This window comes from Schistocerca americana, chromosome 1 (assembly GCF_021461395.2).
Source record: "Schistocerca americana isolate TAMUIC-IGC-003095 chromosome 1, iqSchAmer2.1, whole genome shotgun sequence".
Classification (NCBI taxonomy): domain Eukaryota; kingdom Metazoa; phylum Arthropoda; class Insecta; order Orthoptera; family Acrididae; genus Schistocerca; species Schistocerca americana.
The window spans coordinates 168,018,882-168,044,559 of NC_060119.1; the positions used below are offsets into that span (position 1 = coordinate 168,018,882).

The following is a 25,678-nucleotide window of genomic DNA, read 5'->3' on the forward strand; positions in this document are numbered from 1 at the left end:
TGGATGCATATTCTAATGGTAATTTGAAAAAAAAAAAAATGTGCGTATAAAAGACTGTCACAAAGTAAACTTTCTGCCAACAAGGCCTTTGTCAACAATAGATGACACACACACACACACACACACACACACACACACACACGACCACAGTCTATGGCAGCTGAAGCCACACTATGAGGAGCAGCAGCAGTGCATGGTGGGAGAGGCAATTGGGTGGGGGTAAGGAGGAGCAGGAGGGATAGCAGGGTAGTGGTGGGGGATGGTGAAGAGCTGCTGGGGAATGAGCAGGAGCGAGATGGAGAGAGGCTAGGGCAGCCACATGCGCTCTGGAGGTTAGACAGAGGGAGGGATAGAGGTGGAGAGGGGGGGGGGGGGCTACTGCAGAAAAGGAGAGAACTATAAAGACTTGTTGCATTGGTGGAATGCAATGCTGTCTAGTGCTGGAATGGGAACAGGGAAGAGGCTAGATGGGTGAGGACAATGACTAGCGAAGGTTGAGGCCAGGAGAGGTACCAGAACATAGGATGTATTGCAGGGAGAGTTCCCACCTGCACAATTAAGAAAAGCTAGTGTTGGTGGGAAGGATCCATATGGCAGAGGTTGTGAAGCAGTCATCAAAATTAAGAACGTCATGCTGGATGGCGTGTTCAGCAACAGGGTGGTCCAGTTTTTTCTTGGCCACAGTTTGTCTGTAGGCGTTCATGTGGACATACAGCTTGTTGGTTGTAATGCCTGCATAAAATGCAGCACAGTGGTTACAGCTTAGCTTGCAGATCACATGACTGGTTTCACAGGCAGCCCTGCCTTTGATGGGATGGGTGATGTTTGTGGCTGGACTGGAAGTAGGTGGAGGTGGAAGGATGTATAAGACAGGTCTTGCATCTAGGTCTATCACAGGGATGTTAGCCATTAGCATGGGTTGTGTGGGAATGGACGAATGTATTGTGTAAGTTGGCAGAATACTGTGGTGTGTGGAGTGGTAAAGATAGTGGGCAGGACATTTCTCATTTCAGGGCTACGACAGGTTGTCGAAACTCTTGTCCTCCAGCAACTAGAGCAACATGCACAACACCACCTCAAAAAACTCTCCATCCTGCTCACTTCCTACTCCCACCTTGGAATATCACTGTCCACCATCTCTACAACAACCTTCAAACCTCCCCCATGTCTCCTCATAGCTGACAAACGCCGTCTCACAGACCTACTACATTTACCCCTACCTCCAGAACTCCCTCCCACCACCACACACAATCAAGAAGCTAAACAGACCTGAAACACAATCATGAACCTTTCCTCCAAAAGCCTTAGCCCCACAGAAATATCAATCCTTTCCAAAGGTCTCACCTTTTGTCCCACTCCCAAATTCAATCATGCAATACTTCTCCTGGTCCCAACAGTGGAAATACTCTTTTGCCACCAACCCTACCAATCATACTCAACCAAACACTAGTGTTAAACTGTGCCTGACTCAGTTCACTCCTCCATCCAACCATGATCCATCATCACTGCCCCCAAATTACCCCCTGTTAACTTTCCAGAATTTCTTGACATTGAACCTTGCATCACCATCACTCCCCAAATTATTCAACATGCAAACTAACCTTACATCTGCAGACAGAACCCTAGTCATCATATAAAAACAGATCCTGACCTTATAATCCTACCTGCATACAAAGGTTCCACCACTGCCATTTTGAACCGCAAGCATTACCTAGTAGAAGGACTCCACCAACTACCAGATTCATCCACCTACAAGCCTTGTCACAGTGACCCCATACCAGAAATCCAGCAGGATCTCCAGTCTGTCCTCGAATCCTTAGGCCCATCCCAGAACCTCTACGCAGAATCCATCTCTCTCCTAACCCCTGCTACTCCCTGCACTCCTACCTTCTACATGCTTTCTTAAGTCTATAAACCCAACTGCCCAGGATGTCCCATTACAGCCAGTTACTGTGCTACCACTGAGAGAATCTCTGCTCTAGTAGACCAACATCTTCTGCCTATTACCTGGATCATACTCTCCTATATGAAAGATACCAACCATTTCCTTCCCTAACTCTCCAGGATTCCTGTCCCTTTACCACACAGTGTCCTGCTCATCACTATTGATGTCACCTTGCTTTACAATATCATTCCTAACGCCCATGGCCTTGCTGCTACTGAACAATAGCTTTCCCAATGCCCTGTGGGATCTCCTTTCAAGGCATTATCAACAAATAAATCTGGGGTACGGCTATGGGCACCCGCATAGCACCATCCTATGCCACCCTATTCAGGGGACATCTAGAGGAATCTTTCCGTAACACCCAGAGTCCTAAACACCTCACCTGGTTCAGATTCATTGATGACATTTTTGCAATCTGGATCGAGGGTAAGGAAACCCTATCCACATTCCTCCAGAACCTCAACAGCTTCTCCCTCTTTCACTTCACCCGATTCTACTCATCCCAACAAGCCACATTCCTAGATATTGACTTCGAACTCAAAGATGGCTACAGTGGTACCTCTGTGCATATCAAACCTACTAACCCTCAGCAATACTTCCACTCTGACAGCTGCCATCCGTTTTGATACGAATAAGTCCCTTCAATATAGGCTAGCCACAATTGGTCATCTCTTCTGCGATGACCGAAATATTCTGAGGGTCTCACTGAAGCCTTCACTGACTATAACTATCCTCCCAACCTTGTACAAAAACAAATCTCCTATGCCTTACCTTTCCAGTCACCCACCAACTCCCAAAGTCTCACTTTCCAGCCACAGAGGAGCATTCCCCTCGTAACTCAGTACTGCCCGGGACTGGAGCTACTGAATTACATTCTCTGCCAGGGTTTCAACTACCCCTTGTCATGCCCTGAAATGAAAAATGTCCTGCCCATTATCCTTCCCACTCCTCCCACCATGGTATTCCGCCAACCTACACAATATATCCATCCATCCCTACACAATTCCTGCTCCCAACCCCTTACCTCATGTCTAACATCCCTGTAATCGACCAAGATGTAAGACCTGTCCCATACATCGTCCCACCACTACCACCTACTTCCAGTCTGGTCACAAACATCACCTTTCCCATCAAAGGCAGGGCTGTCTGTGAAACCAGTCATGTGATCTACAAGCTAAGCTGTAACCACTGTGCTGCATTCTATGTGGGCATGACAACCAACAAGCTATCTGTCTGCATGAATCGCTACAGACAAACTTTGGCCAAGAAGAAACTGGACCACCCTCTTGCTGAGCATGCCACCCAACATGACATTCTTCATTTAAGTGACTGCTTCACAGCCTCTGCCATATGGATCCTTCCCACCAACACCAGCTTTTCTTAATTGTGCAGGTGGGAACTCACCCTGCAATACAGACTATGTTACAGTACCCCTCCTGGCCTCAACCTTCGCTAGTCATTGTCCTCACCCATCTAGCCCTTTCCCTGTTACCATTTCAGCACTAGACAGCCCTCTATTCCAGTGACACACCCAGTTTTTTTACTTCACTACTTTTCTGCACTCCCCCCCTCCCCTCTCCTGTCCTCCATCTCACCACTCAAGTGCACCTAGCTGCCCTAGCCTCTCTCTACCTCACCCCTCCATGCTCCCCCACCTCTACCCTGCTATCTCTTACCTTCCTCGCCCCAGCCTCCTCCTTATCCCCACTCAGTTGCCTCTCTCTTCATGCATTCCTGCTCATAGTGTGGCTTCAGTTGCCAGAGACTTCAGTCTGTGTGTGTGTGTGTGTGTGTGTGTGTGTGTGTGTGTGTGTGTGTGTGTGTGTGTATGTGTGTTGGCTGAAAGCTTACTCTGTGACAGTCTTTTGTCGTGCCTGTCTGTGACTCAGCATATGCTATATGGTGACTAGCAACTATCCTTTTCAAACTATTGTCCATTCCATCCTGTTTTTCCATTGTTTAAATTATATACTGAATAACAGTACATTTCTGTTAAGGAAAAAAACACACGATGTTAGAGTTCAATATCCTATAAATTTTAGGAAATTGGTCACATAATTTTCAACAAACCACATTCACCTCAAGTGAATTACAGAAAACCATTGAAAACCTAGATCTCATTGGATGGTCAGTGATTTCAACTCTGCTTCCCTTGAATGCAGTTTCTATGTCTTAACCACTGTGCTACCCTAAGTTATTATGTGTTTTTGTTAATTCATGTTTTGTAATAATCAACATTACATCTGAATTTGCAATCAAGAATTCCAGTTCTCCTCAATTTTGAAAATGACTGTGCTAATGATTTTATATTTGATACTTTTGTACATATTCAGCAGCATCTGCAAGCAAGAAAAATGTAAAAATGCTACCAAAACTATTAAGTAATGAATGATACACTAATAATGAAGAGAATGAGAAATACTCATAATATTGTTTGTTTGGGGAATAGGCCGTAAAAGTTATTCTTCATTTTTCTGAAGAGAAAGATTGTGAGCAGCTTCTAATTGAAGCCTCACTAAAGATAAGAGGTTTGTTAATTGATTTTGTAACAAAAGTACAAATACACATTTCACAATCTTTTTTTGTTCTCTCTCAGGAAATTTTTTAATAGTAGTTTTTATTTTATTCTCAGGAAATTTTTTAATAGTAGTTTTTATTTTATTAACATGTGCTGTACACAATCAATTTAAATTTTAAACTGAAATTCTCTGCGTAGTTATGGTATTGAGAGGATTATAAAAAATTATGTCATGGTTCTCCACTTTGTAAGAATATTTGGTGTACTTTGCTTTCTTTCTATTATGTCTTCATATAATGTTGGCTTCTAGGAATGTGTTCATGCACAGAAAATGGAAAATGATTTACAAGGAATAAAAGAAAAGTAAACAAAACACTATGATTAACTGAAGCACACAATGATTTGGAAAAAAAAAGAGATAATGAAAAAGGAGAAGAAACTGAAAATGGAGGCTGAGAATGAAAGGAAGTAGTTACTGGACTTTGCTCACCAATATATGTATTCTCAAAGCATTTATTTAAATATCAATAATTGGCAACTGTAAAATTTTATGGTTTACAAGATGGCACTGTGGATAACTTCCCTATGTATGGCTAACTATGGCATGGTTGCTTTGGAAGTGGTTGCTTTCTAGCACTGAGATGCTTCGTGTAAATTGAGAATTTCCACTATAATTGTTCTCTGCTACCTCAGTGGCATTAGTGATTACTGGAACTTCATAAGTTTCCTTACAGTTGTAGACTGACCTAGCATCCACAACCACATTTTATTCTTGTAAGTTACATGACTTTTCATCACTTTTGGAAGATTTGTGCAGTAACAATGGAACATTCTGAGATCCACATACATTTCTCAGGATGTATACATGGAGAAGGAGGGGGGGAAAAAGGTCCCAAATTTCCTGATTAAAAACACATTTTTCCCCACATGAAAATACAATTCTTCCAAGGTGAAAAATACTCTTTTCCACAATAAGTGACAATATATTTTCCCTTGGAGCTGTAAAAACATCAATCCTTCGAATGGTAAAGGTTTTATACACCAGCACGGAACTTCAGCAAAAAAAAAAAAAAAAAAAAAAAAAAAAATAAAAAATAAAAAAAAAAATTAAATTAAATTAAAAAAATAAAAAATGAAATAAAAAGTGTGTTGGAAAAATCTGTGATGTGCAGCAATATTACACTGCATATTTTCATACTGTGATACAATGCATATTTTCATATTACGACACTGCATATTTTTGTATTTGTATTACTAAAGTATAGATTCAACACAGCATATCAGTTTCCGAAGCACTGAAATCAAGATCAACATGCACTTTTGTAAGCCAATCATAGCTCATGTCATGTGATCTCACCAGCCAATGACAAAAGATATTCAGAACATAGGACATGTGGTGTAGTCAGCCAATAGCAGCAACACAGTTAAGCAGTGTGAACACACAAATAGGAAAAGTAAATGGTTTAAACAAGAAAAGCTACAAGAAAGCTACAAGAAAAGTTAAGCTTTCAAATATAATATTGGTCTTTTTTGGATGTGTTACACTTTAAGATACATTATACAAATGTGTCAGTAAAATTTTAAATAATGACCATGTCTGGTCTTCTGACCTTGAAATTCTTCTAAGTGGCTAGTCCTCAATGAGTTAAGTTTTAAATGAAGAGTCAAGCATTAAGAAGTTCATTGCACATTCATACACATTCTAACACAATTCATCTAGTGTAAAAGGAAATTTAGTCTGAAACTAACACCTTTCAAAGCACCATTTGCAATATTTTCCCATGACCTGTTAGAAATAGCTTTGTTTCAGCAGTTGCCAGGGAGCGATAGTAAACAGGCATTACTGGATGTGGGCAGCTACGGTGATGTAGGAAGCCCATATGTTTGTACGTATACAGTATTAAGAGATCTTGCATAACTTCATGAAAAAAATAGGATACTTCAAGAGGATCGGGCATTTCGTAAACGATACTAAAATATATAATTTGGCTTAAAAGTGCGAATTCGTATGCCCAGATTCACTATGACATAGGCCCCATACTGATAAGCTTTTCAGTGAAGTTTTTGGGGTACAAATTTTTTTGGAGTTCCACTACTGTGTTATCTCATGTTTGGTTCTTTATTATGACATAATATCATACATGCCAGAAGATGAAAATGCGCACTTGAAATTCAGTCCACAGTTGAAACTAGGCAATAGTGCAGAATGAAACACTTTGCATCTAATAAATTGACTGCCTCTGAGAAAAAGATTAGTAAAAGCCACATATATTTAGCAAACTGACAAAAATAACTTCATTGCTCTACAAGGTCACTGACTGCCAAAAAAGTGGAAATAAAATAAAATCAGTAAACAAACAAATAAAATATATGTTAGCCTTCTGTATTTTAATTCACTTGACAGCTCCCAACCACAGAAATCCATTTTATTTTCATTCGATGTGAGAAGTGTAAATGAAGAGGAAACAGCAAAATCACTAAACTAAACACAACTTACGTTGAGGCTAACCCTCTCTCATCTACAACCCAGACTGCTAAGCGCATGCACAAATTTGGCAGCTTGGGCATGCCAGAAAAAATTTTCCGGGTAGCAACTGACTGTTTGTTGCTACTGCTGATATAGCTAACAGCCACGCTACCAGTAGCTGGAGGTGGGAGAAGATACTACCCACATGCAACTTAAATGCACATGCACATGAGACCATGGGCAACTGCTCAAACAAACTTAATGTAAACAGTTGTGATGTCATGCTTGTTGGCTGCAGTTTATTGGTGTGAAGAATTGCATAGTCTTCTTCCTAAAGCCTTTGACACATTTTGCTGTTTATCAGTTGCTACAGCTCGAAATTACAAAAATTTAACTGAAGACTAAAACAATGAAAAATTCCCAGAATTCCAAAAAATTCCTGGGTTTTTCCTAGATTTCCCAGCTCGTATACACCCTGTTTCTTTTTTTTTCTTTCTCTCCACCATCCATATGATATGAAACTGATTACTGAGTAACAAATAAACAAAAAATTGTAGTGTATCAAGAATTCGTGATACAGCCAACATTGTCAGCTGAACTCAACAAAGGTGTATTTAACTTAAGAGAGTCACTCAGAAAGTTTTACTCAAGGTGAAAATAATATTCTAACATTAACTGAATACAATTACGATAATAGTAAAGATGAAGATCTGCTTAAAAGTCTATAAATATGTGGAACAATAACCAGAACACTAAACTACAAAACCAAAACAAAGTCAAATTCGGATTTTTTTTTAAAACAAGGTGGTACTCTTACTGACTTACAGATGCAAGGATTGAATAAACAGCAAAAAAATATGACAGAAAAATATAAGCAGCAGAGATAAGGTTTTTGTGTGGAATAAAGGGCTGCACAAGATGAGAATAATTACAAATGAAAATGTTCATAATGAGCTGGCTCTACAGATTATTAATCAGAAAATATTTGAGTACAAAGATGAAAGGAAGAGATTTCTAATCCTTGTATATGAGACAATGACAATAATAATGACAATGATGACAATTTTCAAGATGACTAAAGCAGAATCAGTTTCTTGTGGTAAGGTTCCAACATAAGAAAATTGAAACTAGCACTAAACCTGGATTAAATCAAAAGAAGCATAAAAACTGCAACCTTTTTACTGGAAGGTTTACACTAACAAATAGTGAGTTCTTTAAATATTACACACAAAAAAGGGCTCTGCAAAGTCGAAAGGAATATGCACCCATTCTACACAGTTCCTCTCATTATTCAATTTATGTATATTAATAAAACATGACACTGGGCACACATTTTCTAGAGATGTATCACAAGTACTTTGCAATTACATATAATACAATGAATGACTCAAATATAAACATAATTTCATATTTTGTATCTCACAGAAACTTTAATAACATGTGTCACCATCAAAATAATGTCCATTGTACCCAATGCACTTGTTAAAATACTTCACTCAGTGTTGTAAATCGGTTTTAGATTCATGCAAATTTATAGCAACTCCAACAATTTTTGTTTCATTTTCTTCTATGTCTGGAAAGCACTTCCTTTTCAGGTGGCATTTATTCATAAGAAACAGGAAAAATTTGCAATGAGTCAGAACTGATTGAATAGTGTGGGTGTGAAACAAATGAGACTTTGTTCTGAGACAAAAACTCTCTCAATATTTTGTGAACAGGAGCACTGTTATGGTGGATGAGCCAATCATTTGACCACATACAAGCTGCTTTTTCACCACTGGGCCTCACAAACATTTTAACTCTCATAGATGGGAATGCTGGATTGTTGTGTTACCTTGTGGAATGAATTCATGATAGAATATCCACTTCATAATGCAAAAACAAACCAACAATGTTTCCACATCGGTTCTCACCTGTTTTGCTATCTTCAGTCACGGAAATGAAGCAGTCTGCCTCAACACTTCATCACTGTACATCTGATGAAGCAAAGTGGCAGTTTCTGATGCTGATTTCCCTAACTGGAAACAGAACTTAATGACAGCATATCTATAACTGCAAATCTCCAGTAATGTGAAACAGTATAGAAGAAAACAAGCACTGTGACCTATCTGATACTTCCTCATAGATGGCAAATGATGAATTGATAAAGGCAGTGACTCTGGAAAATTTTTCACTGCCCGTCCTCCTCTTGTAGGAAAGGGGTTTTTGCTATATTTGGGTCCTGCTCATACTTTCCATGAATAAGATTTTCTGTTAGTGTTGCCAGGAAGCTAGTCACCTCTTTGATATCAAAGCATCTCTCACAGATCAGCTTTTATTAATGAAGGATTCATTCAGTCAGTTACACAGGAAGGTAGTGATCAGTAACTTCTATGGGTGCAGAGGTTAAATAAATACTTTTAAAATTCACAATCCTCTGCTTTAAGTGATGAGGATTTTGTATCAAACAACTGCACTGTTTGAGAATAATATTAAGTTACCTAATTAGTGATATCACTGGCAAACCACAGTTAATTGTATCATGGCAGAAATGGGAATGTTATATAATATGTGCACAGAATAAACGAACACTAAATTAATATTTGCAGTAAGTACCTATATATCCTTTACGTAACACTGTTGGTATTACAAACTGAAATTTTCATAGTTTGATTTGTTTTAAAATATAATTATGGGTTTCGTGGCTAACAACACATTAAGCTGTGAGAAAATCTTTCAAAACAGGTCCCTGAGTTTAGACACTGAAGTGAAGAAGGTTTATGAAATGCTGGACTTAATTAATGAGGAATTACTGTTGTGTCTATCACTTCTGATGCTCACTTCAGAAGGACATGCCCGAGTTTTTGTTAGCTATTATATAGGCTCAAATTTTACTGTCTTCCAACATGTGGAAGTTGTTTAGGAAACTAGCATACAAGCTCTTGCATGAGGAAATTAAGAGTGGACTGACAAGTAGTGATCTAGCCTTTGATTCACTGGAAACAAATAAAATTCTTATCTGTTAAGAAATTTGTAAAGTCTTTCTCTAAAGCTAATCGAACTTTTCTTGCTGTTAACATCTATGAGAAGCTCTTCCTATACCAATACTTGAATTTGGAATGACTGATCTGTTCTGAGGACTGTCTGCCTAAATATACCTGAAATCTTTTCAGCAAATCCTGTCCTGATGCTACCTACATAGGCTTACTTGCAAGTCATTAATATTGCAAAGTGATATGAAATGAAACAAGCATGTGAGGATTGTGGTAGGGAAGGCAAATGGTCAACTTCAGTTCATTGGAAGAATTTCAGCGAAGTGTGATTCATCTGTACAGAACACCACACAGAAGACACAACTGCACCCTATTCTTGAGTAGTGCTTGAGTGTCTAGGATCCATGCCAGGTCAGATTGAAGGAAGCCACTGAATCAATTCAGAGGGATGCTGTTAGATTTATTATCAGTAAGTTTGAACACTATGCAAGTATTACAGGGAAGGCATAGGGAACTGAATGGGCATCCCTGGAGGAAAGGTGTTCTTTTTGAGAAACACTATTTAGAAGATTTAGGGAACCAGCATTTGAGGCTGCCTGCACAGCAATTCTGCTACCACAAACATACATTTCATGTAAGGATCACAAAGGTAAGTATGAGACATTAGGGCTCATATAGAGGTATATAGACAATCACTTTTCCCTCAGTCTATTTGTGAGTGGAAAAGGAAAGGAAAGGAAAGGAAGGGTACCCTCCACCATACGGTGGCCTGTGGAGTACATACGTAGATGTAGATTAGACAGAATCATTCACAGCTCATGTTCTGCCAACCCTTCTCTGTAGCAGAGCTTCAGGTACGTTGAATGAGCCAACATACACATTTGCAGTCAGAGGAAACAAATGCTGGTCACTTTTCTAAGCATATCAAAACCTATAATAATAATTTCATGTGTCTCAATGATCCGATGCAAGTATTTCAATTGGAAGCCACTACAGTGACTTGCATGACCCTAATCTATCCCAGTAATCGTATCAGGGAAAGGGGGCCTACAATTTAATGTGAAATCTAAACCACATGCCATTCCTAGCAAATATCCCCAGCAATGAGGTGTCAAGGCCATTTCCCATGGTATGACTGGGACCTTTCAGTTTCCAGGTGCACATACTATCACTACTGTTATCTACTCATTTAGCTAATTACTCTTAGAATACATCCTTTACTGCAGTATAAATCAGGATAATGTGTATATTGGTAGAGAAGAAGGTACTCTGAAGAAAGCTACACCTGTTCCTCTTATACTAATCAACTGCTAATTTCATCCATCACATACACATTTATATGATATCAGAGAATGCTGTGTATATAGTGGAAACGTTAAAACATGTTGAATATCAACAAGAGTTTTAACCAGAGTTTACAATTGCGAATACAATTATTGTGAGAAATTATAGAAAGAGCAGGTGATAAGTTATTCTTTTACTTTATGTTTAAGAATCTGAAGTTTTCCTAGTTCATCCCTGATTACTGCCAGGAACTTACTAAACACTTCAACACCAGAATACAAAGGTCCTTTCTGGACCCCAGTATTGTGCATGTGAATTCTGCAGTCATCCTAAATTCGCTATTATTATTATTAACTCATAGACCACTATGGAGGAAATGTATTGCTGTATGAGTGTAAGAATCCTTAGGTCTCTGAAAAGGCTTTATAACTATTATTAGACTTAACTTGCACTTTTTCTCTCATCTTGTCAGACATTCCTTGAATTTCTACACACTTCTATCAACTGTCTTAAGAGCAATAAAGCTGATGGAGACATGAAGACTGAAGGTAAATGACTTGCAGCATCTGTCAAACCTTTTATGTGGTTTGACAGGTTTGACCACAATACAGATACCATGTTATTCTCAACCTTACTTCTATAGATTTCGAGTCATCACTCTTTCCAATTTCATTCATGTCAGATTATTTAGGGTAAACTGTCCACTGAAAAATTAAGATTATTTGATCTTCTGCTGTGTCACTTAACCAAAAACAACTGGTGCATGATAATTATGTAACATTTAATGAATATGCTGTTTACCTTCTAGATAAGAATAAATATAATTTGTCTTTTGCAATCAAATTTTTATTTGATTTCTATCTTAGTATTATAACAACTATTTGGTTAACTATAGCTTTTTACATATTACATTTAAACATATAATACTTTATGGCAGGACTTTTATGTGAAAGCATTATTTGTATTAGCTGTAAATACATTATGAGACTGTATGCTTACTTTATCTCTCTTGTCTTTAATCTATGACTACTGACTCTTCTGTTAGCACTTAGGGACTCAGACATGCTTGTGTAAAAGAACTGAACTGCATTTCACTATGCTTCTGCTGCTAAAAATAACATTACTACCCAATTAACTATGGTGAAATTCTATTCCCAAATGATCAAGTAACAGTGAGAAGTTCAACTGAGGCAGGAAAGACATAGCTAACATTCTTATAATCTTTTGAATAATTTCATGATGTTTTCAGCTGCCATTCTCTTTATTAAGTATACACTAGTATAATTTCTTGTTTTATTCCAAAACAGCATTTGCAGACAAATGGCATACACAAAAATGGATATGTAGATATGCTTCTAATCCTCAGTATACGTGATAATTGTATCTAAAAAACAAGCATGATACGATGGATGCATTTATATCACTTATGAATTTAAGAGATGAACAAGTCATATCCCAAGGCATACTAGGCAGATTCTAACTTACTTTATGGACAATTCTTTAAGGATATATTATGCCATGTAAGTTATAATCTGCCTAGCATATCTTTGAGATATGACTTGTTTCTATGTTAGGGTCATTAGTAATACTAATGCATCAATTACATACTGGTAATGCTTCCATTTTAGATACTTGAAAATAGACTATGGCCTACATTGTACAATGGTACATCAAATAAAGAGAATGGCAGCTGAAGGCATCACAAAATCGTTCAAAAAATTCATCGAAGCTGTAGACACTATTGCAATAAGGACTCTTATAATCATTTCAAACATTACTTTGCCCTCCTTAACACAACCACACTGTGCCATATTTGTCAAGTCTTACAGCAAATTTACATATGTTTATCAACAGAAGGCTGCAAAACTTGTCCTATATAGTCTCTCACCTCAAACTCCATCACAGAAATAAACATTCCACCTCCAGCACTCATGAAACATACGAAGCACCAACAGCAAATTTTGCATGGATTTCTTTGTTAGCACCATCACCAATGAGTGACTGCTTAAAATCAATTGCCAAAGGAAACTGATTACATTCCCTACACTCAATATGCTTTGGCCAAATATGCTGCCAAATCTAATACCATGGGCTTTGGTTATTGTCCTCGACTGTCTGGGTCCTTCGCATAACAAATTTGGATAATAGTCTCTCAAAAATCTGAGGTTGGAACTGCCACTAAATCATGCAAATGATGCATCTTCTCATTTCTCTGCTGCAATATTATGGTTTTCTCCATTAATATCAATTTAAACTTTGTGCCCTTTTGTTACTTCATTGTTTTTATTTATTTACTCTTGCATTTCTTAGGGAATAATGGAGTAAGTTATAACAATAACAGGGAAACTGATAAGCTGACACTGATGAAACTTCCTGCCATATTACAACTGTGTGCCAGACCAGACTTGAACCTGAGACCTTAGCCGTTCATGAGCAAGTGATCTATCAATCGAGCTCTCCAAGCATGACTCATGATCCACACTCCCAGCTTCATATCAAACAATATCTGATCTCCTACCTTCATAATTTCACAGAAGTTCTCCTGCATACCTTGAGGGAACTGCACTCCTGTAAAAAAAATTGGCTGAGACATGGCTTACTTACAAGTCACAGGGATTGTTTCCAGAGGGACGTTTCACTTTATGTTGAGGTGAAACTTCCTGACAGATTAAAACTGCGTGTCAGACCAGGGAACTAGTCCAGCAAGGTATGGAAAAGAACTTCTGTTAAGTTTGGAAGGTAGGAGATGAGGTAGAGGGGGAAGTGAAGTAGTGAGAGCAGGTGGTGAGTCATTCTTCAGTAGCTCAGTCAGTAGGGCACTTGCCTGCTAAAGGCAAAGGTCCGAATTTCGAGCCCTGCTCTGGCACACAGTTTTCATCTGCCATGAAATTTCAAACCAGTATACACACTGTTGCAGAGTGACAGTTCACTGTGATAGTTATGTCTCACATACTCTTAATATTAATTTTTAATTACACTGGAAGCCATTTTCCTTTTGTATTTTCTTACTATTTCCTTTCTACATTCTCCATAATCCACTTCAAATTTAGAATTGCTGTTGTTCTTTATTTCTGTTTCAAAATGCATTGTTCTTTATTTCTGTTTCAAGATGCATTGTCCAAGGCACAATGCAGCTATGACATGAATCCCCTATTCCAACTAGGGCTCCTTATCGCACATGCAGAGTTTGAGTTTTGATTGCGACACATGGCTGGTGTGGCTGTGACCGCAGCACTGCAACAGTGACCACTAATGCTGTTATTTTCACTAAACCTTTATTTCCTAACATTTTAGGTGAAATGTGCAAGGATAGACAGAGAGATTCATACCACAAAAATAGAATGAAGCTTGGAACACAATCAAATACCTCAACAGAACTGAAGTAATAGATTCTGCATTATCACTTGGCTTTCCAGAAGACAGTTCAACACAAAAGGCATGTACAGGATGCGTAGCCAGGGTTATTGGGAGTAATTCATTACTGCTTCACTGAGAATCTAAAAGTTTTCCTTCACAATCTGCTACAGTAACAAGTTTCCACAGTGCCTGCTTTCCTGAAAGAACCATGGCATCAGCACCACTTCCTGATGTATGCTGAATAAATCAGCTGTATGTCCACCATGGCTTCCAATAGGAAGGTGTTAGAAAGGGGTCATGTGGGTGGTTTCTGAAGTACCTTGGGAACAAAAGACAGCTGATTCCTTCCCTTATATTCCCGCTTTCAGACCATGCAGACAACTTTCTGACATTTTCCTCTGACTTTGTGCTCCATGACCAGTCAACAGCCAAACTTAATGACAACTACCTTATCTCCATCTTCCTACTCCTGTATTAAACTATCACTCAGACTGGTGGATGCACATTACAACTCAGCATGGACGAGCTATCATGTAAACTGTTATTTAAGAAGAGAGACCAAGTTTGCTTAATTTCACTCTTTTATTTCAAAACCCTGGTGTGTAATTCAGTATTCCACATTGCAAGACATTTCAACCGGCAAGTGTTTAGTGCCCATGTGGGTATTGTCTAGTTCTGAGTTCTGCCAATCATTGCTGGTACTCCAATCTAGTAAATGTGTGCCTGTTCTTTGTATCTTGCCCTGGCCATTTCTGCTGTGAGAGATCATTAACCCAGCACCTCACATTAGAAAAATTAGTGTTATGCTGGTGGATACTCTGGGACATAGTGGCGCCTTGTTCTGTGTCCACTACTCTTACCAAGCCACTGTTTCACCTAGTACCATTACATCTGCAAGTATATTTCTCCAATAATTGTTAATTTTGAGGTCATTTCACTTTTAGCTGCTGTAATTTGTGTCATTTTAATATATGTATTTTCTTCACCACGTGTTGACATTGATCTTTGTGCAACATTTATCACACCTTATTTTACAATTTTGTAATTTAGTATATTAGGTAGGGCAACACTCCTATAGTATCATTACAGCTGTGATGAAGAAACAGATTTTAATCACTTTCAAAGCATGTGTAAATTTACTGGTATTTAATAAAAATAAGGTCTGAATTTCATATCAGCATTTAGAAGGTTCCTGTCAATCAACATGTTATAACAACATTCCCTGTCATGTGCCACAAGAATGGTATTTATCTTCTTCTTCTTCTTCTTCTTCTTCTTCCTACTACTGAGGAGTCACAATAATATTATACTGTCAACCTCTTCTTCTTGTAGTAAAATATCTAGGTGGTTTAAAAGAAAAATTCAATTCAGCAATGCTCCTCACAATTACATTACCCACTGCAGCTCGGGACTGGAGCCCCAACTTTGTAAACATCAAAAGCTCTGGTTGAGTGGGGATAGTTTTACTGTATACCTGAGTGATGAAAGATGGCCAGACCTAGCTGCAGTCACAGGCAGCAGCAGTGCACTGGACACTACACCTTTAAGATAAACCTGCCATTTTGAGTAGCTCATTGTTTTTAGTGCAGTACCCATCTACTTCTACCTTCAATTGTGGATCCTCTGCGTCTGCTACCACGGCACTGGGCATAGCAGCTGTCAAGTTTGGCTTTCCTCTTCTGTTGCACATAGTGTTAAAATTCATGAACACATTTGCATTTTAAATTATATGCATAGGAAGACATGCATGTACATGTAAAACATACAGAATCTATTACAAAAAATATATATAAAATAAAAACTCTTGTCAAATGCCACCATAGAGATTTCACTGAAAGAGAGATTAAATTTTCGTCCACTTCTAAGGTGGAACGCTTCAGAGGTAGACCTGTGTAAACAGTGTGAAAACTTTAATGCGATTAACTGCTGCAGACATGTACATCTGGAATGAAAATAACACTAATGTAATTAACTGAAATACACTGACAAAATTAAAATTCAGTATGTTACATTTGTAATTATTTCAAGAAGTTACATCAAACACATCATTTGTAAGTTCTTACACTAGTCAGTTTATGATTAAATCAAACACATCATTTGTAAGTTCTTGTACTAGGCAGTTTATGATGAAATAATATCACTAATATGTGAATTTGTTTTAAGTGAGATGTGTGAAGCTCTCTTGTGCTACTACATACAATAGTCTTTCTGATTTTTCAAGTGGGAAGAAATATTTTAATTGTGATTTATCCATTTCTATAATTTGTGCACCAATACAGTATAGAAAAATAGATACTTTTGAAACACTCTTTTCATGGACAAATATTGTTGTGATCATGTTGTAAAACATCTATAAAAAATTCACATGACCTTACATATTATCTCACTCTGTTACATCACTACAAAACATGATCCGCAGTACTGTAAAATGTGATCATGTACATCTTTTTCTCAACACACACACACACACACACACACACACACACACACGACAGACAGACACGGACACAGAGAAACCAAACTGCTATAGTAAACAAAAGGTATTTCAGCCTGAATAGCAAATCAAGAAAGGAATTAAATTTAAAACTAATGTTGTTAAGAATAAAATATCTATCATCATTTCAACAATGGATAATAGAATTTATGTATAACAACACTGTCATATGAGACTTAGATTGATTTCCACTTGTTTCTTACCGTTTTAAAGGAACGCATGGCAAACAGATTGGCCATCATAGTTGAAAACCCAGGTGCCAAACAGCTTTGAGCAATAAACCCCAATTTAAGTTCCGCGAGACATATCACATCATCACCCTGCTTCCAGTCCCACGATGGAATGTTTAAGAGATAGGCCTGAGAGATCAAAATTACAAAACAATATTAACTGCTATCAGTGAAAAATCATAACTAGAATATAAACATAGATATTCTGCACACTGTTTCAATTTTACATATACAAACATCAAAAAAAAGTTTTTCATCATCTCAGTTCTGAGAGTTCCGGAACCTGTACAGAAAATTGGAATAGAGATCAACATAAACATCATTTTTGCAGTTTTTATTGCTCATGAAACCCACACATTACACATTGTACCACCATAAAGCCAGACCTTCAGAGATGGTGGTCCAGATTGCTGTACACACCGGTACCTCTAATACCCAGTAGCACATCCTCTTGCATTGATGCATGCCTGTATTCATTGTGACATACTATCCACAAGTTCATCAGGGCACTGCTGGTCCAGATTGTCCCACTCCTCAATGGTGATTCGGTATACATCCCTCAGAGTGGTTAGTGGGTCACTTCGTCCATAAACGGCCCTTTTCAATCTATCCCAGGGATGTTCAATAGAGTTCATGTCTGGAGAACATGCTGGCCACTCTAGTCAAGCGAAGTCATTATCCTGAAGGAAGTCATTCACAAGATGTGCATGATAGTGGTGTGAAATGTCGTCCATGAAGACGAATGCCTCACCAATATGTTACCGATATGGCTGCACTATTGGTCGGAGAATGTCATTCACATATCGTACAGACATTACAGAGCCTTCCATGACCACCAGCAGCATACGCCAGCCCCACATAATGCCACTCCAAAATAGTAGAGAACCTCCACCTTGCTGCACTCACTGGACAGCATGTCTAAGGCATTCAGCCTGGCAGAGTTGCCTCCAAACACGTCTCTGACAATTGTCTGGTTGAAGGCATGTGCAACACTCATTGGTGAAGAGAACATGGTGTCAGCCCTGAGTGGTCCATTTGGTATGTTTCTGGGCCCATCTGTACAGTGTTGCATGGTGTTGTGGTTGCAAAGATGGACCTCACCATGGACGTTGGAACTGAAGTTGCGTATCATGCAGCCTGTTGTGCAGAGTTCGAGTTGTAACATTACGTCTTGTGGTTGCATGAAAAGCATTATTCAACATGGTGGTGTTGCTGTCAGGGTTCCTCCGAGCCATGATCCATAGGTAGTGGTCATCCACAGCAGTAGTAGCCCTTGGGCGGCCTGAGAGAGGCATGTCATCGACAGTTTCTGTCTCTCTGTATCTCTTCCATGTCTGAACAACATCACTTTGGTTCACTCTGAGACGCCTGGACATTTCGATTGTTGAGAGCCCTTCTTGGCACAAAATAACAATGTGGACATGATCGAACCATGTTACTGACTGTCTAGGCATGGTTGCACGACAGACAATATGAGCTGTGTACCTCCTTTGTGGTGGAATGACTGGAACTCGTCGGCTGTCGGGCCCCCTCCATCTAATAGGTGCTGCTCATGCGTGGTTGTTTACACCTTTGGGCAGGTTTAGTGACATCTCTAAACTGTCAAAAGGACTGTGTCTGTGATATAATATCCACAGTCAATGACTATCTTCAGGAGTTCTGGGAACCGGGTGATGCAAACGTTTTCTGACGTGTGTAGAGCAGATACTGAGCTAAAAAACAAAACTGAATTCTATAGATCAATCCAAAAAGAACAGATAACGACAACTCATACATAATAAAACCCCAAAACCTTTTTAAGTTTGGTTTCTGGAGTTAGGGAATTATTTGTCAGAAAAATAACTAGAGTGAAGTATGAAGGATAAAAGGAAAAGTGATAAGTAAGAAAGAACTTGTTCAAAGCAAAGGATCAACTGAAAGGCAGCAGAGATGGTATGTGTGCTGTGGACTCAAACTCTAAACTAAGTTGTGAATGGACTATGGGAAGAGCCGAAAAAACCTTAGAATGCATGATAGTGAAACGAGAAGCTGCCTCTCGTAATAAAACATACAGCTGATTGGAGACTTTACAACAGTTATTGGTTTGAATGTCTGCCTAGATCAAATACGGATTCCACATAAAGATTGTGTAAGGGAATCTAACTACAATATTCTTTTGACAGAAATCATCTTAGGGCTTGCGAAACCAGCAAGGAGAAGATTTTTCTGTTACAAACAGCCTCATCAACTCTCTCATTTCTCATTGTGGTACAACTGAGTGGAATCATTTCATTTGCATGTCATCTTTGTGGACCTCATCAATGTTATCAGTACTAATGCTCCCATTCAGTGCAGAAAAGAAGGTCCAGTTTCATGCTGCACTGAGCAAAGAGCTATCTACAAATACCAGTTCTCAAGGACTGTGTATCCTCAGCAATTTCAACGTCCAAGAAGGAGAAGAAAACAACAGTTAACCTATATACCCTGACACCCACGGTGTGGAAAAGGAGACTGAAAACTAGCAGAGACTTCTGCAGTTATGTCCCCTTCATGGAAAGTGTATCACTAGCACATACCTTGATGTTAAATATCTTACCAGTGGATGCATTAATGTCCTCACCACTTGCACCAGCTAGACTTGGTCCTAACAAAGAACAAAGACCTTAGGAACCTGTCGGGACATGTAGACCACCAACATAACAAGCCAGCGGATGAGATGTGACCCTGTAGGCACCATGAGAGAGAGAGAGAGAGAGAGAGAGAGAGAGAGAGAGAGAGAGAGAGAGGGTTCCAAAGAACAACTTCAAGGACAGTTTGTTGTCATGGGAAACTCCGGAAGCTACCACTATGACCAGAGCCACCCAATTCACCAACAGGCGGAGTCCACAAAAGGTAATGTGGCGACAAGTAGTCTGTAACATATCCTTCTGCTGTGACTGTATTTAGGATGTCACATGGTCATTGCCAAGCCAGTTGAAGTCAATGCACCATTCAGAACACCACTGCCTACAGAGCCCTCCACAAGTTGCCAGCAGAAGCAATGTACACTGATCTTGGCCTCTACGGATTCCAACACCAGGACCTGATATCCAATGGTCTCAGACTTTTTCTGTGGTTGTGAATTTTGGACAGTCAGCCAAATTGTGGTTCATCTGGATACAGAACTTACACTGTTAGGTTCACAGTAATAATGTTTCATTACACACTTCTAATTTCAAAGTTGTCTGTGATTATACCACTATCGAAGAATGTGTCAGTTTTCCAACTGATCAAATAAGTCTTGTTGTATTTCTGTTACCAAATTAACTTCAGCTCTTTGGGTTTAATGATAAGTGTCTCTTTTTCATTACTTCTAATGAAGTATTTATTTTTATTAACCGGCCTGAGAGCTTGTTTTTACTTACTCAGTCCTAGTCAGGTCACTTCAGTCATTGGTGACAAGATTTGTAGGGAATTTCACAGTTCCCATGTTGGATGGTGCTCTTAAGATAAATTTTATCTTATCTGATGTAGTAATGTTCACTTCTCATTTTCGTATGTGTGCTGTCAACACAAACATGACCATCCAAGTGCTCATAATCTTGCAAAACATCTAGCAGCCACAACAACTTATTTTGGATAATATGGCTGCTGTCACCACAAGATCAGTGGTTTCCAGCAGCACTTTCTTCAATGACTCAGTGGTCAAAGGAATGTGTGCCCCACACCTACCATTCCCATATCTGACAAGAAAATGGAATAGTGAGCCAAATGAATAGCCCACCTGGAATTGCCCTTAATCTCTCATGAATTATTAAAATATAAAATAATGAAGGTAGGTTATAGTTGTCTTCCTGTAATATGACTTCTATAAATTAGTAGCAAGGTTATAACTGGTTCCCAACCGTTTATGGGCTACCTCAATTGTTCTAGTGGGAAAACCTGATGGACTGATAAAGATTTGTGTAGAGTTCAAGTCAACAATGAACTCCCAGTCAGTTGTGGACACTTAACCTATTCCCAAAGTGGAGGATATCACGTCAAAATTGTAGAGGGGCACCATTTCCATGAAGATCAACCTCTGTGATGCGTACTTCCAGTTACCACTGGATGAGGGATTCAAACATATCCTGGTGATCTACCGGGACAGCTCAATTGCTATTGGAAGTTAACACCTCATGCAGGTGTTACTGCAGAATCACTGCACAAACTGCTGCATAAAAATGTCCTGTGGGCCTAGTCCGTCAGCTGTAAAAAGGCTTCCAAAACTTAAAGAGGCTCTTCTTCAATCACTATGTTTAATGTGAAAGTGACCAGACCAAATTACTAATTGTGGTAGCTGACACATCAGACACTGGCTTTGAGGCAGTTCTCTCCCATAAGGTAAATAGCATACAGTGACCTATTGCATTTGCATCAAAAGCACTAATGCCAGCACAGCGCAATTACAGTCAGATTGAAAATTAGGCTCTGGCCATTACATTTACCTTAAAAGTTTCAGTATTATGCATATGGACAGGGATTTGTTCTCCTTACTGACCACAAACCACTGCTGTTCTTTTTCAACACAACTGTGGGCATATGTACCAAAATGGCAAGATGACTCCAGCACCGGGTTATGTTTTTATCAGAATACATACACTACTTGCCATTAAAATTGCTACACCACGAAGATGACGTGCTACAGACACAAAATTTAACTGACAGGAAGAAGATGCTGAGATATGCAAATGATTAGCTTTTCGGAGCATTCACACAAGGTTGGCGGCGGTGGCGACACCTACAACGTGTTAATATGAGGAAAGTTTCCAACCGATTTCTCATACACAAATAGCAGTTGACCGGCGTTGCCTGGTGAAACGTTGTTGTGATGTCTCGTGTAAGGAAGAGAAATGTGTACCATCATGTTTCCAACTTTGATAAAGGTCGGACTGTAGCCTATCGCAATTGCGGTTTATCATATCGCGACATTGCTGCTAGCATTGGTCGAGACCCAATGACTGTTAGCAGAATATGGAATCGGCGGGTTTAGGAGGGTATTACGGAATGCTGTGCTGGATCCCAACGGCCTCATATCAATAGCAGACGAGATGACAGGCAACTTATCTGCATGGCTGTAATGGATCATGCAGCCATGTCTCGATCCCTGAGTCAATAGATGGGGACGTTACAAGACAACAACCATCTGCACGAACAGTTCAATGACTTTTGCAGCAACATGGACTCTCTGTTTGGAGACCATGGCTGCGGTTACCCTTGACGCTGCATCACAGACAGGAGCACCTGCGATGGTGTACTCAACAACGAACCTGGGTGCACGAATGGCAAAATGTCTTTTTTTTTTCCTGGATGAATCCAGGTTCTGCTTACAGCATCATGATGGTCGCATCTGTGTTTGGCGAACGCACACTGAAAGCGTGTATTTGTCATCGCCATACAGGCGTATCGCTTGGCGTGATGGTATGGGGTGCCATTGGTTACACATCTCAGCCACCTCTTGTTCGCATTGACGGCAGTTTGAACAGTTAATGTTACATTTCAGATGTGTTACGACCCATGGCTCTACCCTTCGTTCAATCTCTGTGAAAGCCTACATCTCAGCAGGGTAATGCACAACCTCATGTTGCAGGTGCTGTACGGGCCTTTCTGGATACAGGAAACGTTCGACTGCTGCCCTGGCCAGCACATTCTCCAGATCTCTCACCAATTGAAAACATCTGGTCAATGGTGGCCAAGCAACTGGCTCGTCACAATACGCCAGTCACAACTCTTGATGAACTGTGGTATCGTGTTGAAGCTGCATGGGCAGCTGTACCTGTACACGCCATCCAAGCTCTGTTTGACTCAATGCCCAGGCGTATTAAGGGCATTATTACGGCCAGAGGTGGTTGTTCTGGGTACTGGTTTCTCAGGATCTGTGCACCCAAATTGCATGAAAATATAATCACATGTCAGTTCTAGTATAATATATTCGTCCAATGAATACACGTTTATCATCTGCACTTCTCCGTGGTGTAGCAATTTTAATGACCAGTAGTGTATAAGACACACAATATTGTTCCAAGACATGGCATGCCAATAATGTAGACACACTTTCTCAACTTCCAGTGGGGTAAGATGTGGACTTTGACAATGCACCTGAAGTCTGTGTACACACAGATGGTATATAAGAAGTAGTAATCATGAGATTACTGATTTAACACTAAATTGATGCCAAAAACAGCCCTGGGGAGGGAGTGGGAAAGGAGGGGGGGGGGGGGGGGGGGGGGTGGCGGTATGGTCCAAAAAAGACATTAAGAATGGGTTTCTGTCTTAGGAAACTTCCAAGAGCTACCCCTACAACAACAGGTGCCTGCTTTGCCAACAGGTGGAGCCCACATCGCCATTAGGGTGCGTGGCTATTGTGGCCCTACTTGTGTCTGCCACAAGTAGCCGATGACATATTCTTTTGTTGCATGGATACTGATGAGCCAATTGAAGCCAAAACACCATTTAAGGGCACCACCACCTTCTGAGCCCTCTATAAGCTGCCAGTACTATAGCATGACCAACATGCAATGATCTTGGCCTCCAGCACTAGCATCTGATTTCCAATGGACTGAGGATTTTTTCTGTGCGCGTGAATTTTGGACAGCTGTCCAAACTATGGTCCATCTTGATCTAGAATTTATACTTTTAGTTTTACTGTGATAATGTTTCACTATGGAACTCTAACTTCAGACTTGTCAGTGATTATACTGTTATCAAACAGTTTGACTGTTGAAACTTTGTAACAGATTAAAACTATGTTCTGGACTGGGACTCCATTCCACCTTTGCCTTTCACCAGTAACTGCTCACTGACTGAACTACCCAAGCGCAACACATGACCCATCCTCACAGCTTTACTTCTGCCAGTATCTCATATGTGAACTACTTTGCCTATGCTGTGAAGAAGAATACATTCCACAGAATACGCTGCCTCTACTGTGAAGGAGGGTACATTCCACAGAATATGCAAGATGCTGAAAGCGTGACCCTTCACTAGTAAGTTTTTGATTCAGCCAGCAGAATCAAGCTTTTCAAGTTACCTCATAAGACTGATAGCCCTCCTAAATTCCTAGCTATTATCATCCACTTTTCTCATATTACACGAGAACATGTAAGCTACTATATGTATTGGGTGCAAATTGTCATGACCCTTTCGCATAAAAACTGGTACTAAACAAGGCTGCTTGCTGGTTTCTATGCTTTATACCCTTATCTCCCCCATATTCTAAAGTATGTTTTTCGACAACAGTTGGACAATTTTCATCTTGCTACTGTCACAGAAGAAGCTCAGTAGCACCAAGGTGTTGTGGTTATGATACTAAACTGTTGTATGGAGGGATGTGAGTTCAAAACTCACCTAGAATGTACAATTTTAATTTCTATATCCGGTTCGAGTACATTCTAGTAAGAAGTATCCACAAATGCCCAGAATCACTGTACTGGAATGTTCTGCAGCTGTATATATACTGTATGTGTTCTGGCCAGAGGCAGTTTGCTCCAAGCTCTTGTGTGTGCAAGTGCTGAATAAACCTTCGTTAAGTGAAGTTAGTATTCATCATTCACCTACTTACACCTTATTCCGCGTTTCTGTATGTCATTATTCTGGTGGAGGCGCCTGGTATTGGATCTTATCATAGCGCACATTATCAAAGTGGCTCCCATGACGCCATGACAGAGCCGCTGGTTACGTAGCCAAAAACCTGAGTTTGAGCCATATTCAACAGATTGCACACTATCGGAGACAGAAGAATAAGAGAAAGTTACCATGACAGCAACTCTGTGCCACCACATGAGACATCCTTCCAGGTTCTCTGGTGGTGATGGCCAAGATTCAAACAAGTGGTTGAAGGTATATGAGCTTATAGCCAAATTTAACAAATGGGATGACACTGTGTGTTTGGCTAATGTATTTTTCAACTTGGAGGGCACTGCCAAACAATAGTATGAGAACAACGAGGAGAAGTTCACAAGCTGGGAAGTATTCCAGGAGGAACTGCGCAAGTATTTCGGCGACACACAACAAAAGAAGTGCAAGGCTGAAGATAAATTAAAGTCCAGGGCACAGCGACCAGGAGAAACTACAGCATCCTACATTCAAAATGTCTTGGAGCTGTGTAAAATAGTGGATCCTAGAATGAAGGAGGAAGATAAGGTTGCATATCTCATGAAGGGTGTTGATGAGGACATGTATCAAGCCCTACTCCTGAAGGGGTTTTTGATAGCAAACAACTTCATAAAATTGTGCCAGTATATTGAGACAATGTATCAACAAAAAACAATCACACAAAAGAAGTTTGAATGGCTTCCAAATGTCATATCAATGTCTGTGATGGAGGAAGCAAACAATTTCACAAGTGTTCTTTGTCAGATAGTGAGAGAGGAAGTTCAGAAGGCACTTGGATTGCACGGCAAGCAAAAAATTGA

General features: G+C 39.6%; 1 protein-coding gene across 1 annotated transcript in view; it reads right to left on the reverse strand.

Annotated features, from left to right (window-relative positions):
* The window catches only part of LOC124552186 (calcium-activated potassium channel slowpoke), an 881,186-nt gene that overhangs the window by 521,177 nt on the left and 334,331 nt on the right, over positions 1–25,678 (reverse strand). Inside the window, exon 10 of the mRNA XM_047126498.1 lies at positions 17,241–17,396. Coding sequence (XP_046982454.1) covers positions 17,241–17,396 — 156 coding nt within the window. The remainder of the gene's footprint in view (positions 1–17,240; positions 17,397–25,678) is intronic.